General features: G+C 29.0%; 1 protein-coding gene across 2 annotated transcripts in view; it reads right to left on the minus strand.

Moving 5' to 3' along the window:
• Positions 1–4718: 4718 nt before the first annotated feature.
• Positions 4719–17079, minus strand: part of LOC113560397 (forkhead box protein B1-like) — a 41548-nt gene continuing 29187 nt past the window's right edge. The window contains exon 3 of one of the 2 annotated variants that reach the window (XM_026966250.1): positions 4719–5134. In XM_026966250.1, coding sequence (XP_026822051.1) covers positions 5108–5134 — 27 coding nt within the window. In that variant the 3' untranslated portion in view covers positions 4719–5107. The remainder of the gene's footprint in view (positions 5135–17079) is intronic. The other variant, XM_026966249.1, reaches the window with a different exon arrangement.

The following is a 17079-nucleotide window of genomic DNA, read 5'->3' on the forward strand; positions in this document are numbered from 1 at the left end:
TGCTCTTCTAATTTATACCTCTTGTTGCTTATTCAGGATCTATACGACAATGTAGCTATCGCATATCAATCAACTTACTTATAAATAATTATACTAAATTATTATGTTAAGTTAAAATTTTAAAAGAATTACTATCTTGCGATTTAATAATTTAAAATATTTTAAAAAATAATAACTTAAACATTATAGCCAAAATGCCTGAGCACATTAATAACAGCTTAAATAAATTCTAATCTACAATAATATTATCTCCTCTCGGAATCAAACACATACAATATATACAATAATATAAATTTACTAAACATCCGAAATTTATCATAGTATGTCTAAATCAAAATCTGTATCCGAAACTATTGAATTTTATCTACTTATCTATTTATAAAATTATAAATCATATCATATATATTGTGGTTTATCACTTTAAAACTACGAAATTAATACATTATATTATATGAATATTTTCAATTTTGTGTTTAACACCTCTCTGACTCTCTTTTCATTCCTAGATTCACTTCTGATATTATATACATAATTTATAATTAAACACAGTGATGTGTGCGTGTAGAAGTGGGTATGTTTATATAAGCTCTAGAATTCAAAGTTTAAACCTGCTCCTTTTATCCAAATTAACCGCGATACGTGCAACTTGAAGGCCCTTTCAAAAATCCTGCACTCGACATCCATTTAAGCAAAATAATTTGTTTTTACAAATTTCACGATGTGATATGTTATTTTGTGTGTATTTTTCACAGTCAGTTTAATAGCATACTAAGTTTTTTGAAAACAGAATATTTTCAATTGTACCTATAATGATTTTATGCAAACTTTAAATTCATAGGCAAATATTTTAATGTTTTTGAAACAAAAAGACAATTTTCATTTCGATGTTTATTATTGAAAATATTTCTGTATTTAAAAATTACAAAATATAAAAATGTATAGATATATACATACATTTATAGATGCCTACATGGCTACACGGCTATTTGTATTTAAATGTTCGATAAAAATTGAAACTATAGCTACATTTTTAGTATTAAAGTTTCTTGAAAATCATACATAACCGATTAAAAGTCACAATAGTTACTCGGTTAAGTAACTTTAATACCTATATACTGATTACTGCTCGATCCTGCCTATAGGATGCCTGATACACCGTGTAGGCGCCTATATATTATATACATAAAAGCGACGAGGCGTGTTTTTGATTGATCGTAACGCCGGTGACTTGCATGTGTTTCAATGCATATTATATTATTGTGATCAACGAATGCGTAAGGCAAGAATTTTTTTCTTAAACTCAAAACGCATAATATATATCAACTGCACGAATGTTAACACATATCGACTTTTCACAATACGCGTTGTTGGGTTATTGTAAACACTGTATTGTTACAATAATTGTGTGTTATAATTTTATATTAGCTATACATACGGCGCATTCAGAACTGGCCGTGACAATAATAATCGCATCACGCACACGGTTGACCGAATAAGGAGAATATTGTCGAGTAAAACACTTTGAGTGGAATGGAATCTAGTTTACTCTCGTGCGTCGGACTCGCCATTATATCGCAGCCCAAAAGCCGAATACGACATAATAGAATAATGTTGCGTACGTATACAATATTCACAACCAATGCGTAGGTACACATACGATCGCGGTCCAGTGAGTTTATATTATTACATGATAATATATTATATTTATTTCGCTGATACAGACGTTGGTCGGCGGCTGCAGATGTGCAGATGTCATCGAGTTGATCATTTCTATTTTACAATACAAATAGGTATATGATATTATAATATGTGAATAGCGTGTGTATTATTATATACATATAATATGAACATGGGTTTATGAGCGAATCCATGGCCCGTTATTAACGACCGCACAAAAATAATAAACCTTTGCGGTTTTATTGAAAATACATAATGTCAGTTTATTCGAATGCAGAAGTGTTATAAAGGTGCAAAGCAACCAAGCACTGTGTTTAAGAGTTGCCGCCAGCCATCGCGAATCCCCCAACAGTAGGTATACTTCATCTATTGGATATCACTCATATAAAATTGTCTTGTATACAGTTAATTTTTAAGCATTTCCAATTTACGTCAGCCAAAATTAGCTATATTATATTATAAACTTACAATCATAACAGATTCATTGTATAATTTTTTTTAAAAAATTGACTTTTTTAAATGGTCTTTTTAGAAGAAGTGAATTAGACAACGTTTTAATATGTTCAATATTTCCTTTATTTTTATTTTTTATAGATTTCCGCGTGAAAATTGGATGTAATATTTATTTATATGTGCGAATGTAGGTTCTTACACTATTCGTTTATCTGGTATTATAAATATTATAAAATACATTTCATAATTCAATAATTGTAAAAATAGAAATATTTTATATTTTATGTGGCTTTGATTAGAAATTTTAGAACTTTTTATAATATTATTCATAACTTTATTGATTAATTTTGTTCATTGAATATTTAGTCGTTTGGCGTGTTTAATATTTAGTCGTTCATAAAAATTTTTTTGTCGGCATAATTTTGGCTGATTTTGTTTTTATGTTACTATATGCGGTTTTAATGTTTTTATTTTTATGTATGTAAATTTACTTGATTATAACGAGTGCGAATATACTATTACATTATATATACTCCATATTTTTAAATTCCAAAATCAAAGATAAACGATCAGTGAAAGATAAGTGTGCAATTTACGTTATATTAAGTATTTTTTAAATTATTTTTATTGTGTAAGAATTTACAAATCTTTGTTGTAGGAATTAACGTATGCGTTTTTTTACCGGCAACTCTCGTGTAGGAACTTATAATTTGCTATTTGTATATTCATCATATAAGTCACGACATAATTATTTGATAGTATATCTACGAATAATTAAATTTTTAAGCCTTAGCTTTTCATTTTTATGTATCTATAGAAGTATGTTGTATACACAACTTAGCTGGTTTTATTCAAAATCATTTGGACTATGTTAAACTCTATTATTGAATTTGATAAGCTGTACTGAATATATTATGTATTTACATAAAATTACTTCTTCTTTGCTCTAAAGGTTATTACATAATATAATATAATTATATATTCCGTTTATGGGGCGGATTGTTGTAGCAGACGATGTTTATACAGTCATCGTTATGTTTTAAAAAATATTTGGTTTTAATTTATGTTTTACACTATTATACTATATTATCTTGAGCACTATTACCTCCACCAGTATTATTAAATTATTATTTTCATTTAGCGGTCTAGTCGTTTTCGACAACGTCGGTGCAGTGGACCAAACCACGACGTTGCGGTTGTAACCGCGGATCTATTCCTCTTCACGAACCGATGGTTCGATTCCGCGAATCGTGCCACATTGAAATTTCACGGGATTCCTCATCGCGGATGACCCTACAATATGCTTATATGTGCGTACACCGGCACTTGGTCATTATTATTATTTTGCTCGTTTGCGGTACATTATACAGCGCGTCGTCGTGTCGGATTTTGGAGTGGATTAATAGAGATTGTTATATTGGCCACTAATATACAAAATGTTTTAAATTACGTTTATTGCGCGCGCCAGTTGACCCGTGATAATTACACGTTCTCGTGGTCCACACTCGATGCGCATATAATATTATGATGATATGGAGAAACAAAAATTGAAAATATTTTTGAGTAGGTAACGAGAAAGAAAGACGGCGGAGATAGAACGAGTGATGTGCAGTGTGAGGCGGCAAACGACGTCAAATTGATCACGAAAGGAAATAGGTATTATAACAAAAGAGATTATTTTGTTTTCCTTTTAATTGCCAAGTAAAAAACAGTTCAGTGCAATGCGTTGTGATGTATACACGCGGCGTGTTTATATATATATATGGTATTGTGTGCTCATACTAAACGCTCGGCGGCATAATTATTGGGTCGTCGGAATCGCGCAGTGGCGCTTTGCTTAAAGTATTTATTATTTTTATGTCAGGAGTATTTAACGCGTTGTTCGTACTTATAATTTCATATGCGTATTATATTATAATATAACGCTCCGTACATATATTATTCATTATATTCGCGTGAAAGCAGCGAACGAAATTAAAAAGAAGTTTTGCCGTTATATAGGCACCGGCTATTATAAATATATTAGGCGGAGTACCTCTATAATATATTATGTAATATATATATATTTATTATATATATTTTTTTTTAACAATAATACGTTTTCAACGATTTAACCGTGGCCGCACGATTTCTCACCCCTCTCGACACAACGCAAACGATTCCGATACTCTGTTATTAATCCAACACCGTGTATTATTATTATAGTATATAAAAGTTTCAAAATGAAACAATTATTAATTTTTTTCGAGGGATTATATAATAATTCACGTTTATGCATCATATTTTACGACCAAAAAATCGATTGTATACCTAACGTTTAAAAATCACATTATACCTATAAAACCCATACACACCATGTATATAGTATGTAAAATTGATATTGTAGAAGACATGCGGTTGGTTAATCTGAAAATGATCAATACTCTTCAACTACTGCTGTGTATATTTTCTGATAATTAGTATAGTACACTAGTCGTATATTTTGTTAATTTTTGTATTTTAATTTATTCATAATAGAAGCACAAAAACATAATATAAAACATTATTATTATTATTATTATTATAATTAATATATTCGAATATTTCTTAAATAGTTTTTTTAGACATAATAACAACTGACAGGGTTATCTACATCATCGTCAAAATACTACGGACAACATTAATTTATAAAATACAATAATGTAATATACAGACATAGAGTAAATAGGTACTAGACACTAGGTAGTTATACATCATAATGTTTTATTAAAGCTAAGATATTATTATTGTTTTCTATAAACACAGAATATAATAAAAGGATTTCGTCTAAAAATTGTTTTATATAATATTGTACATTTTGTTTTAATATTAAAACGCTATAATAAAATTACAACAGTACGTATATGTACATATAATATACCATTTAAAGTCTATATGAAACGGTTTGACAACAAAGAAAATAAGTTTTATGCTTCGTCTCGTCTCCTCTTCGCAAAGTTTAATGGTCCAACCATTGTTTCCAAACCTGAAATTAAAAAAAAAAAATCAATCAATTAAGTTTCTTATTTTTTGACAATTAAAATAAATAAATCAATTTATGAACATTTATATATTGTATTATTTTAAACCGATCACTGCATTGGCATTGGGTTATTATTGAGAAATTAGACACGTTAGTGCTAATATAGTATGTTTTAAGGCCAAGCCAAATTATAAATATTTAAATGATTTGTATATAATAGAAAATAATAGGTATCTATATTTTATAACATGGTATAGTTATTGTATTATTATCCTAAAAATACATATAGTGAAGACTATATTATTATCAAATAAATATTGTAAAAGTTCAATAAAGCGTTAAATATATTTATTATAATGTACAATATTATTTTAAATAAAAATATTTAAATCATTTTTATGGTTTTAAAAGTATAAATTAATAATGATGCAAAACAAGGTTAATGATAAAACACTCATAAATTGTAATTGAATTATAATACCTACTGAAATTTGTGCATTAGTTGGTTTTAAAATTTGATAAAAAATTTCATCGATATATTCTAATATTATTTATAAATACGAATGAGTTAATTAATTTACGTATTACACAATTTCCGGGTATTGGTTTTTAGAGAAAAACAAATTATATGTTCTATTGCTTTTTATCGATATACCCTCTCTCTAAACCGTATAATATTTTATGTTATATTATAAACTGCGTTACTATAACGATATTTACTGTTGATAATATGTTATAACATATTCATTTGGAATAAAATAAAGAGCTACCACGAAATGATTTTTTTTTTTTTTATAAATTTGGTTTTTATACACACAAACATGTTAATATAATATAATAGGACGGTGCAGTTATAATATACCTGGTATATAAAACACATAGGAATTTCAACTTTATTATATACAAGAAAGCGGATAACAACGTACAAAAAAAAAAAAGTATAGTAAAACCAAATCGACGGCTGAAAAAAAATAATAATACCTAATAATAATAAACGTTGCTGTAAACTAATAATAAGCCGTTTTATATGGCGATTAGCGTGTGTGTATAGAGGTCAGAAGATGTGTCTCGTACACGAATGCACGCCGACTAATATAATATATAATACCATGTATAATATTGACGCGTATAACTAATATTTAGATTATAGTTTTTTTTCTCTATTATTTTTTATACCCTTGAAACACCGCTAAACGTAGGTATACACACAATAATACACAGCTTATATAGGATCCACAGCCACGGTTCGTGGCGAGGTCACCCGTACGGATAACCGGATTGTTTTAATATCCGAAAATATTAATTTATCACTGAGTCTATACAGGAGTCAATTAAGCAATCCCAAATTTCAGTATTAACGCCATTAACCTCGGATACGAAATCGATTTTACATAATATATTTTTTCGATCCGCACTAAATTTTCTCTATAAATATGATATTATATTGGCGACACTACGCATTCGAATATATAAATGAGTGCTGTACTATACTTGTACAACTGTAGTTATTTTATAGTTCAAGAGTACAATAAATTATACATGAATATATGATAATGGAGTTATAATAAGTTTATATGCAATCCAAGTTCGATATTATAATATTTAATACAAATAATAATGTATGAAATATGAATACTAAATAGTGTAATATGATTGGTATGTAAATACTAAAAATGCATATACTAAGCTTTTTATATGCCGATGATAACACTAATGAGATTAGTTTTTGGTTTCTTTGCTTATGTTATTTAGATATTCAGCGCAGAAAATGAAAACACGTATATTTTTATGAATAATAAAAATAGCGTATGAAAAAAGTGTTGTGCCGTTTTCATTTTTATCTAAACAAGATTATTTTTATCGACGTGTATTTAGTGAATATTTTCTAAAGTATACTCAATAAGTAGATTTAAATTACTAAGTCACTAGTTTCAATCAGTAGTGTTTATTAAATAGATCGATTCAGGTTAGCACTTTGAATGGTAATTTCTCAATTTTTCAATAATTTATTATTTAAAACATAATCTTTAGTTGGGCGGAAGTCACAACGAATACAGAATAATTGTTATACTTTAGAAAGTTAAAATTAACATTATATATATAAATAAAGGTTATTTTTTGAAAATAAAAACGAAATAATCTAAAAGCCCCAAAAAAAAGTCAATTTATAAAGCACGATAAAACCAGATAAGTCATGAATTCTCGGTTTCGTCGACAAACACAATAATGTGGTGCTCGTTTAGGTACGTCGAGCGCCCAGCACGATAATATGACTATATACATACACACACACACACATCTCGAAGTGGTGTACGATGCAAAGCAATAACAATATGCGTTATACATATTATAATATGAGTATGTATAAAATATAACTATAACACGTCTTGTGTCGCGGCGGTAATGGCCAAACGTTTATATAGGTACAACACACACACACACACACGCGTGGTGGTCGTAATTTACTTTGGGCGTACAGTAATAATAATATTCCATCGGGTTATTTATTTATTATTATTATTTCACCGCGTTCTCTGCAGAGGACGCGACGTGTGTGCATTGCCCTCGCACGCACACGCAGACGCGTAGGTACCTATAAATATAGTAACATTATATGGGACGTATATACCTATACGCGGCTGAGTGCCCGAACAGAGCAGACAGCTTGACGCTACGGCATTCCATTTAATGGTACAATAATATATAGACACACATACACACGCATATGCGTCTCGTAGGCATATAACATCCATATAATATTATATTATGATGCGTACACATTATGACTATAGCGCGTTATATTATGTTATGGGGCTCGTGTCCGTCTGTACACGGCGACTACACGACTGTACGCACGACGACTTGGCCGAGAACTACGTACTCGCCCGCGCGCGTATACCTCCAAATACAGTGTATAATAGTGAGTAGGTACACTGCATTAAACGCATTCTATATAGGTACGTGGCTAATTGTCATGAAACAAAATAATTAACAATTAAAAAAAAAAATAAACACGATTTCCTAGCGCAGCATATTATACGATAATCGCGACACGTCTCAGGTATGATATTTTTAAACGCAATAGAACACAACAATATAGATATATTTTTTACATTTTAAACATAGATGATTATTTTATAGATACCGTGAAATGTGATGACTCGTGGTAGAGCAGTGAATTGAATCTAAGAAACTATTTAAGTTTTCCGAGTACGTTTAAATAATGAGAGGTAGCTCGGACTAGTTTCTTTAAAACGACGTATAAATATATCATATGGATTGTGACGTACATAATTAAAAAAGAATATTAACACATAATTCTACATTCATAGAACAAAAAAAATACTTTGTTCATATGTCTTATCGAATACCACAAAGAGATTAATATAATACTCCCAAAAATCAGCTAGCTCGAATGATGAAAACGTATACTGAAAATATTATAAGGAGAATTGTATGGTGATGTACAAAATGTTAAGTTATGTACTTCAGTGATCGTAAATGTAACAAACAAACTATATACTATTATGCTCATTGAGTCCAAATAGCAAATATGAGTATTCGAGAACATCATCATACATGACACGTCATCACGTGTTAATGTAGAATGCTGATAGCGACAATCGCAACAAAAGTTTCGTATAAGTTACAGCATTATAAAAATTTGTATACATAATGCATTGGTAATTTAAACATAATTATTTTAATTTTTTGTATTAAAATATTATGTATCTATATACACACGTATATTTTATACTTAAAGTGTATACCCATAAAAAAATAACTATATTCGTATTAACCGTCTTGATAAAAGCGTATTAAATATTTATATAAATAAATCATAAAAACAAAACGTTAACGACTTAATTGCGTGTTAAAAATTAATTTTCATTGGTTAATCCGTTGCAAGATATTTAAATATTCCAGAGACCCTCCACGTGGCGCGATGGTATATATTTTTATAATTACAGTATATTCTTATACAGATACCCATTGTATAATAATAAATAAACTAAATAATAAAATAATTACACATTTTAGACAATAATATCTCACGTTGCAGTATTGCATGTAAATGACAATACAATCATAATAATTATGCAATACGTGTATATCTATAGTAATTAGTACCTAACGTAAATATTCGATTATAAATTTATAAGTAGATACTTTTTCTACAATATTTAATATCCGTTTGAGGTACCTGTTTAGGATTTTCATTAGTGAGAATGTGAGATTCGTACCATTATAATTATCGTGTGTGATAATAATTATTAGTAATTACAGTATTTATTTTATTGATCGTTAATGGTTCGAAATGTCAGCAATGGAAGTTGAAGCTTAATGATAACTTTAATAAAATGATTTATGGGTACCCTAATGAGGTAGCTGTTATACTATAATGTTATACCTAACCACCTTGCATTATATTGTACCTATATTAAGATTAGAATATTGGTATACCGTATACCTATGTAATCAAACGAAGGGAAGCTAATAGTTTCAGAACAAGATTTTAATGTAAAAATTATTATTTTTAATAAGTAAGTAAATATTAAATAAATAAGAAAATAATTTCAATTTTTTATTTTATTGACTTATACCTTCATTTAGGATAACATCTTTGTAACAAAAAAAAAAATCGAATGCGTGATGGTTATTTTAATTTAATACAGTCGTTTTCACATAGGTGTATAATAGTGTTATATATTTTACGGTTTAGGATTAAAAAAAATAATCCTATATATATGCGACACATTTAAATGTTAATTTAATAACACTTTGAATAAATATTTAATATTAATTTCCTATACATATAGTGACAGAAACATTTTTTGAAATTTTGCCAAAATTAAAAATATCTATTTTTCTAATATTATGCTATTTTTCATAATAATTTACAGAATTATTGTACATTAATTGCTTCTTTTAAACATTGTACATGTGTACATGTAGTATGTAGATATATACTAGTTGTATAATAAAATACTAATTTATTTAATTAAATTCTTGATTCGAGGCCTATTTCATAGCTACTTTTATTATTAATATATAACATGAATTATTGATTATTGAAATATACCTACTACATACGCGTAGGTATAAAATACAAGTACCTATACAAATTTGATTGTATTATATTATAGTAATTTTAAGTAGGTATAACATAATATTAACAACCTTAGTGCGATCAGAAATGCACAACAAAAATAATAATGGACAAATACACCATAATATGTTATATATTATATAATATTTAAAAATAAATTGTAGGTATTTCTATTATGTGATGCTGAGTAAATATAACATAGTAGATATGTATAAAATATGTTTGTCAAGTGACACATAGGAATAACTAATTTTTAATAATTATATACATTTATGGTGTATACATTTTAAATAACAATGAATATTGATGCATATACATTGCACACGCAGAATATCAATGTCAATTGATTTAACAGAAAAAATAATACCTATATTAATACAATTATTAAAAACATAAGTATAGGTGGGTACACTTGAAAAAAATTCAAACTACAAAAGTTCGATTTAAATATTATTATACACTAACATAATTATTGCCATATTATTATTGTAACAGTCATCGATTAACGACAAATTTATTTATTTTTTTAATTTAATTTTTTCATTGGAAACCTAATATACGAATTGAATATTTAAATTTACAAACATTTTATTACAGATTTGTATATTACCTCTCAAAGACGTTATTTATGCGCGACTACCTATATTTTGGTAATAATTGTAGTATATTGCATTATACAAATACAATTTAAATAAGTTAGTTGATTATTGGTTGCCACTTGCCATAAATTATATTCAAATTTCAATAAAATATGTTTTTACAGTGTAGACCATATAATCAAGCACGCAGTAACCTATTACATGGTTACTTACATATTAATAAATTATATTAAAATATAGATTGAAATTAATAAATATGGATAAATTATTTACACGTAATATATGATTTACTATTGTAAATTTAAAAATAAAATAACATATCCATTTACCTTTACACATTTTAAGTTTTATAATAAAACTGAATATAACTGCTTATTGATGCACTAGATAAATTGAGGATTAAAAGAGAACTGGCTGGAATTATGCATAATGGAAATAATAGAACAAATATCAGCCGGATTCTTTGAAGAGACATAAAAGCATACTTTATCAACTTATCTAAATATTTATATAACTTATTTGGAAAGCATTTTTTTTTTTTTTTAAAAACGTAATTTTTATTTTATTTGGAATGATTGATACCTTTCTTAGTTATATTAATTATATTTAACCACCGTACAAAATAAATATTAAAAATATCCTCGGCCAGAAACTCGACGACAACATCACATGATTAAGAACATAAAAATACTATTGTATGATGTAGTATATTGTATATATACCATAGGTGATGTTTATAGGTCATTTGAATTGCGCAGTGGTGCAGTGCACACTGCATCCTGTACTTATAATATTATATTATTATGTAACTTGTACCTGACGATTCGATGAATTTACACGATATTATACACTTGTACCTATAATTGTAATACGAGAATATCATGTGAATATTACGTATTAAATATTAAAAGCACATTCGTTTGCTTAGACTTAAAGTATAATTTTTGTTTCGCCGACGCTGATCAAATAAATGAAACCATTATGTATAATAAACAACTATAATGTATAGTATATTAGAACTAATCGACTCTCGAACCTCGTGGTCACAACTCGCAGTGACCCTCGAGGGCTAACAAATGTGTTGAGGCGTTCGGTTGCCTTTAAAAATCGTATCACTGGCATGTATCTATATTAGCCTATTATAAATAATACGTTTTCAAATAATATTATTAATGTGATTTGATTTATTTTCAACTTGTGGGATTGAGAAAATTTATATTATACTTTATATTTTTACTATAAATTGTGTATAGTTTATAGATATTGGTAAATTTCAAACCTCAAAACTTAGAGAACTGCATTGTATATGATATTATAATATACCTCTGAGGCCATAAACTACTAACCATATAAACTCAATAAATATACCTTTTTAGCATTATATAAGTAAAACATATGTGCACATCTATATCAACAGTGAATAAATATAACTTTGTTCAATCTAAACGTTACAGTATGCGAGTGTTACACATTAGAGGAAGGAAATGAAATTCAAATACCTAAATAAATTATCAGAAAATTTATCATTCCAAATTTAAATTGCCGGTTTATCTAAATAAATGTATATCGTTAAAAATATTATATGTAATAAATTTTAGTTTTTTTAGAGTAAAGTATGTATTACGATCTACTATAATATTTTTTTGTATAATATAATCGTATCGCACTATAATGATATTATTTTGAATTTTTACTTTGATTTATAACTTAAAATTCTAAATGTAAAATTGTATGTTATAGCGATATAAAAAGTAATTTTGAAACGTAGATTCATGGATACCTACTCATCCCGTTCTTATTAAAGATGAGCTCTGGAATTAATTATTATTAAGTAATTCTTAAAGAATATCCAGCACTGGCTACAGTCCACAGATAAATAATATAATGTATGTTAGTATATAAAAATGCAGATTTTGATTTTAAATACCTATGTTATGAAATATGAATACATCATAGGTACAAGTATATAAAATACTCGCAATAATATTTAAAAGTCAATATTTACTAAGTACGTTTTTTTTTTTTTATATACATAAAAACTAGTACCTAGGTTTTTTTTTATTATTATAACGAGTAAATGGTCCCGTAGGCGCACAGCAGAAAGTTCGTGTGCTGCACCCGAAACATTTTCTTGGGCTAATTGATTGGTCTATGGCCCTTGGCGCAGGCGATGTAAAATTATATTCGCTCAATCTCAGTGGTAGGCTGACCGAACCAATTCATTATATTATAATAGAAGTAGATAAAATGGATCTCAATAATGTTTCCATTAAATTGTTGATTCTTTAAGCAATTGTACCTAGTTTACAACAAAAATGTAAGTGCCTAGTCAAAATTATGAACTTTAAACGTGTAGTAAAAACAACTCAGCCTACCCATGTGTCATACAATTAATAATTATAGTTATTTGGCCGATTGTAAAAAAAAATATTTTGGAAACCGCTTTTAATTTAAATAGTATATGCATTACAGTAAAATTTTATTAAATTTCTCTGAAATAACTTGGGAGGTTAAATAATTTAAAAAAAACAGGTTACCATGTTTCTTGGGAAAAATAGCATATGTACAAAGAATTAATCTCAGTAAATTAGTAATAACAAAGCGTTAAAAAATACTACTATATAATACTAAAATAATTATTTTCGTTCTCTAACTTTTGTCTGGTAGGTAGCATTTAAACCAACAAAACCATAAAACGATATAATTTTTAATGATTAAATATGTCGAATTTAATGTTAAGAATAATTCATAAAAACAAAAAAAATGTATAAAAAGATTTACTTTGTTTACAATTTTGTCATTTTATTAGTTTATGTTATTTATAGTTTCAGTATGTTATTGAGTACCTATATTTTATCACCTGGAAGTTATTTATATGCATATATTACCTACACATCATTCAAATGGTAATTATATTGTTAAATGTTCACAGCTAAGATTCACCCTATATACATATAATATTATATTCCAATATAATTACATTGCAGCACTGCAACGTTCCACTTATTGTATCTAATCACTTTATATTAATATAATATTTTATACAATAGACCGTTTATCAAAACCAATTTCGACTAATCGTAAAGTTAAAAAATCTCGGATTTTTTGACCCTCCCACTCATTATTATTCAGATCATGACTAAGGCTGTACTAATGTCCATTGTCCACACATAATATTTTTCTACCAAAGAAACATATTATTTATTATATAACGTTTTTGTAATAGACTAAAATGCCACGTACTTAAAATGCGTTTTATTACTTATTAATAAACATTATTTAATGCAAATATTTTAATCGAATCTAGTGGAAAATCAATCATTTATTAAACGCGTTTAACTACTTTAACTTAATAGCCTGATAGTACAAACAATAATGGTCTATTATTAATAATAACTTGTTGATTTTTATGACATATGACTAGATGACTATATGACTCTACCTATTTAGTAATACGAGTACTTACGTTTGTACAACGATGTGTCTATGTAGGTATATTATGTAAACATTATGTTGGTATACAAAGCAGTTGAATAAGTATAGCAAGACACACAATGTACACAAGAACATTAATCAAATACTTAACTATGTTTTATTTAGGTACCGAACACGGTGCGCCTTCAACACAATTAGGTACGTTGTTAACTAATCTGGCCAACAAACCTGGTGCCAAATAGAGTAGGTACATCATATAGGTACGATGCCCGTCATTGTGCTGTTGTCTGTTTGTTTAAATAATTCTATTTTAAACGGTCCGTCGATTACTCATCAACGAACACGTATTACATACAAGACGCGGGTACAACTGACAACAGAACAATATATTTTATATTATAATATCAGAAGTATAAGACGAGTACAGAACATTGTACGTTTATATACGAAATACTACAGTATTACACCATTTCATCATTAATTTCGGTTATTAAGGCATTTAAATTTTTGCACTTTGTATAAGTTTACGGCGTAACGATAAACAATATTAATTCGGCAGTCAGCACATAGCATAATGGTTCTTTAGCTAACACTTTTTTCTTAGTGAAAAGTGCAGATAATTATTCATGAAATGGATTTGTATCTTTGCAACTTTGTAAAACTTTTTTTCGATCTGTATACGGACATATTATTGTATGTAAAGCTTACATTTTATTAAATCCGATGAAACGAAAACTATCAAATGTTCAAACCGCATAAACAGTAGCTATGAATCTATGTTAGTAAATAGTAATTTTTATATATATATAGTACCATTGTGTTTATCGGTATAGTTTAAACTTTTGGAATATATTATTAAGTATCTACGATAATAGATTTTTAATCAAACAGATTTAATAATATTTACGAGACCATAAAATTACACTTTTAAAAACAATATTACCATAATTACCTAAAACATAAAATATAATTAGTTTAATCGTCGTCTGAATCGTGGTTATAATATCTCTCCAGTCTCCAGTTCTCAGTTACCTACCTCAGCACCACTATTAAGGCGCGAGTCTGAAAATATTTCGCCGCATACCATATAGAAACGATTAATGCGGGATGCGTACTCGATATGAACGCGTGAAATTTAATTAAAATTATCTCGTGCAGTTGTTCATAAATAATATTATAATATCAAAAATAACAAAACGATGCTGACTGTGGAGAAATGTGTATAAAATATTATATACGCACTAAAAGTTCCGTCGCGGCGGTTACCACACCTCGAGTGTTACCATCATCGTAATCACCATTATCATTGCTATAATATCGTGTACATTTATAGGTTTATAAGTACACAGTGCACATTGCAGATACTACACATCGGTCGCCATCGCGCTAATAATATCACTCTTTTTCTTCTTCTCTTCTAGATATACGCAAATGTACAATAATAATACAATATCGCGTTTTCGTGTATACCTGCCGCGGTAATGTTATAACCATGTATATTATGTTCTCGATTATATAGGTACACGAACACGTTTTGTCTTATAATTTTCTTTTTCTTTTTCGTTGCGCGTCGGCGAACCATTAGCGATCGACAAACACACACGGTAGACCGAGCAACACACATACTAGTGTACATATATATATATATATATATATAGCCGTATTATATATTTATATAAATAGGATCATGTGCTGTGGAACGACGACGAGGACTGTGCGAGAGACCGCTCTGCAAGTCCGATATACGTCGTGTATATAATATTATACACCTCATACGCGCGTATATAATATTATTATGGGTGTTGCGGCGCGGGCCAGAGGATAGTCGTATTATCTACCTATGCCTATAGTACCTACCTACCTGCCTACCTACCTACCTACCTACCTACCTATATATAGGAACGTATATATATATATATATATAATATATCATACGTGTAACGCGTACGCATTACATACACGGTTACTACAGGTACGGTCCAGGTGTGGGGCAATTAGCCGGTGCCCAGTAATTAGGGTGCGCGAGCCGACGCGGCGGACGTGATGCGAGTCTGTACCCCGCCGCCCGCTCCGTCCCGCATTCCACAACCCGATGCTTCTTCACCGCACCGCGACGAGACGACGACGAAGACGAAGACGACTACGGTCCGTGCGCGCGTTGTATATTAGATGGAAGCGACGGGTTTTTTTTTTCCCTTCGGCTCCGCCGCCCCCGCATAGCCACCACGGCCGCCGCCAAGTCTCCACTCGCGGTGCATCGACTCGTCATAAACACACATATTATGTATATAACGCGTATGTAATTCGACAATAACAATCGGTACCTAACCAGGTGTTTACACACACTGCCCATACAGGTCCGGTAGCGTATTTACGCGTACACACTGCGCTGCAGCATCAACATCATATGTATGGCGTGTATATACTGCACGTCTGCACCCCAAAACAAATTATTATTATTGTGAAAAAGGCTGTACACGAGTACACGTCTCTGTTGCAGTATAAAAAATACGTTGTCGCGGAACCGGTGGCGGCTGTATCCAATCTTCAGAACACTGGAAAAAGTTGGACGCTATAGTTCTATAAAATATAAATACCTATTATGCGGATATGTTTACAATTTTGTAAAGTACTTATATAAACTTGGACTCGAACACATGGCAATTTATATGTAAAAATATCAATTCGTTGATGGCTAATTTGAAAATTATTTGAATAATTTGATAAAATATGAATATTTATTCACAATTGTTGATAACAAGACCATATTTTTTTCCAGATTGTAAAAATCAATAAATTTATTG

Source organism: Rhopalosiphum maidis, chromosome 4, assembly GCF_003676215.2.
Source record: "Rhopalosiphum maidis isolate BTI-1 chromosome 4, ASM367621v3, whole genome shotgun sequence".
NCBI lineage: Eukaryota > Metazoa > Arthropoda > Insecta > Hemiptera > Aphididae > Rhopalosiphum > Rhopalosiphum maidis.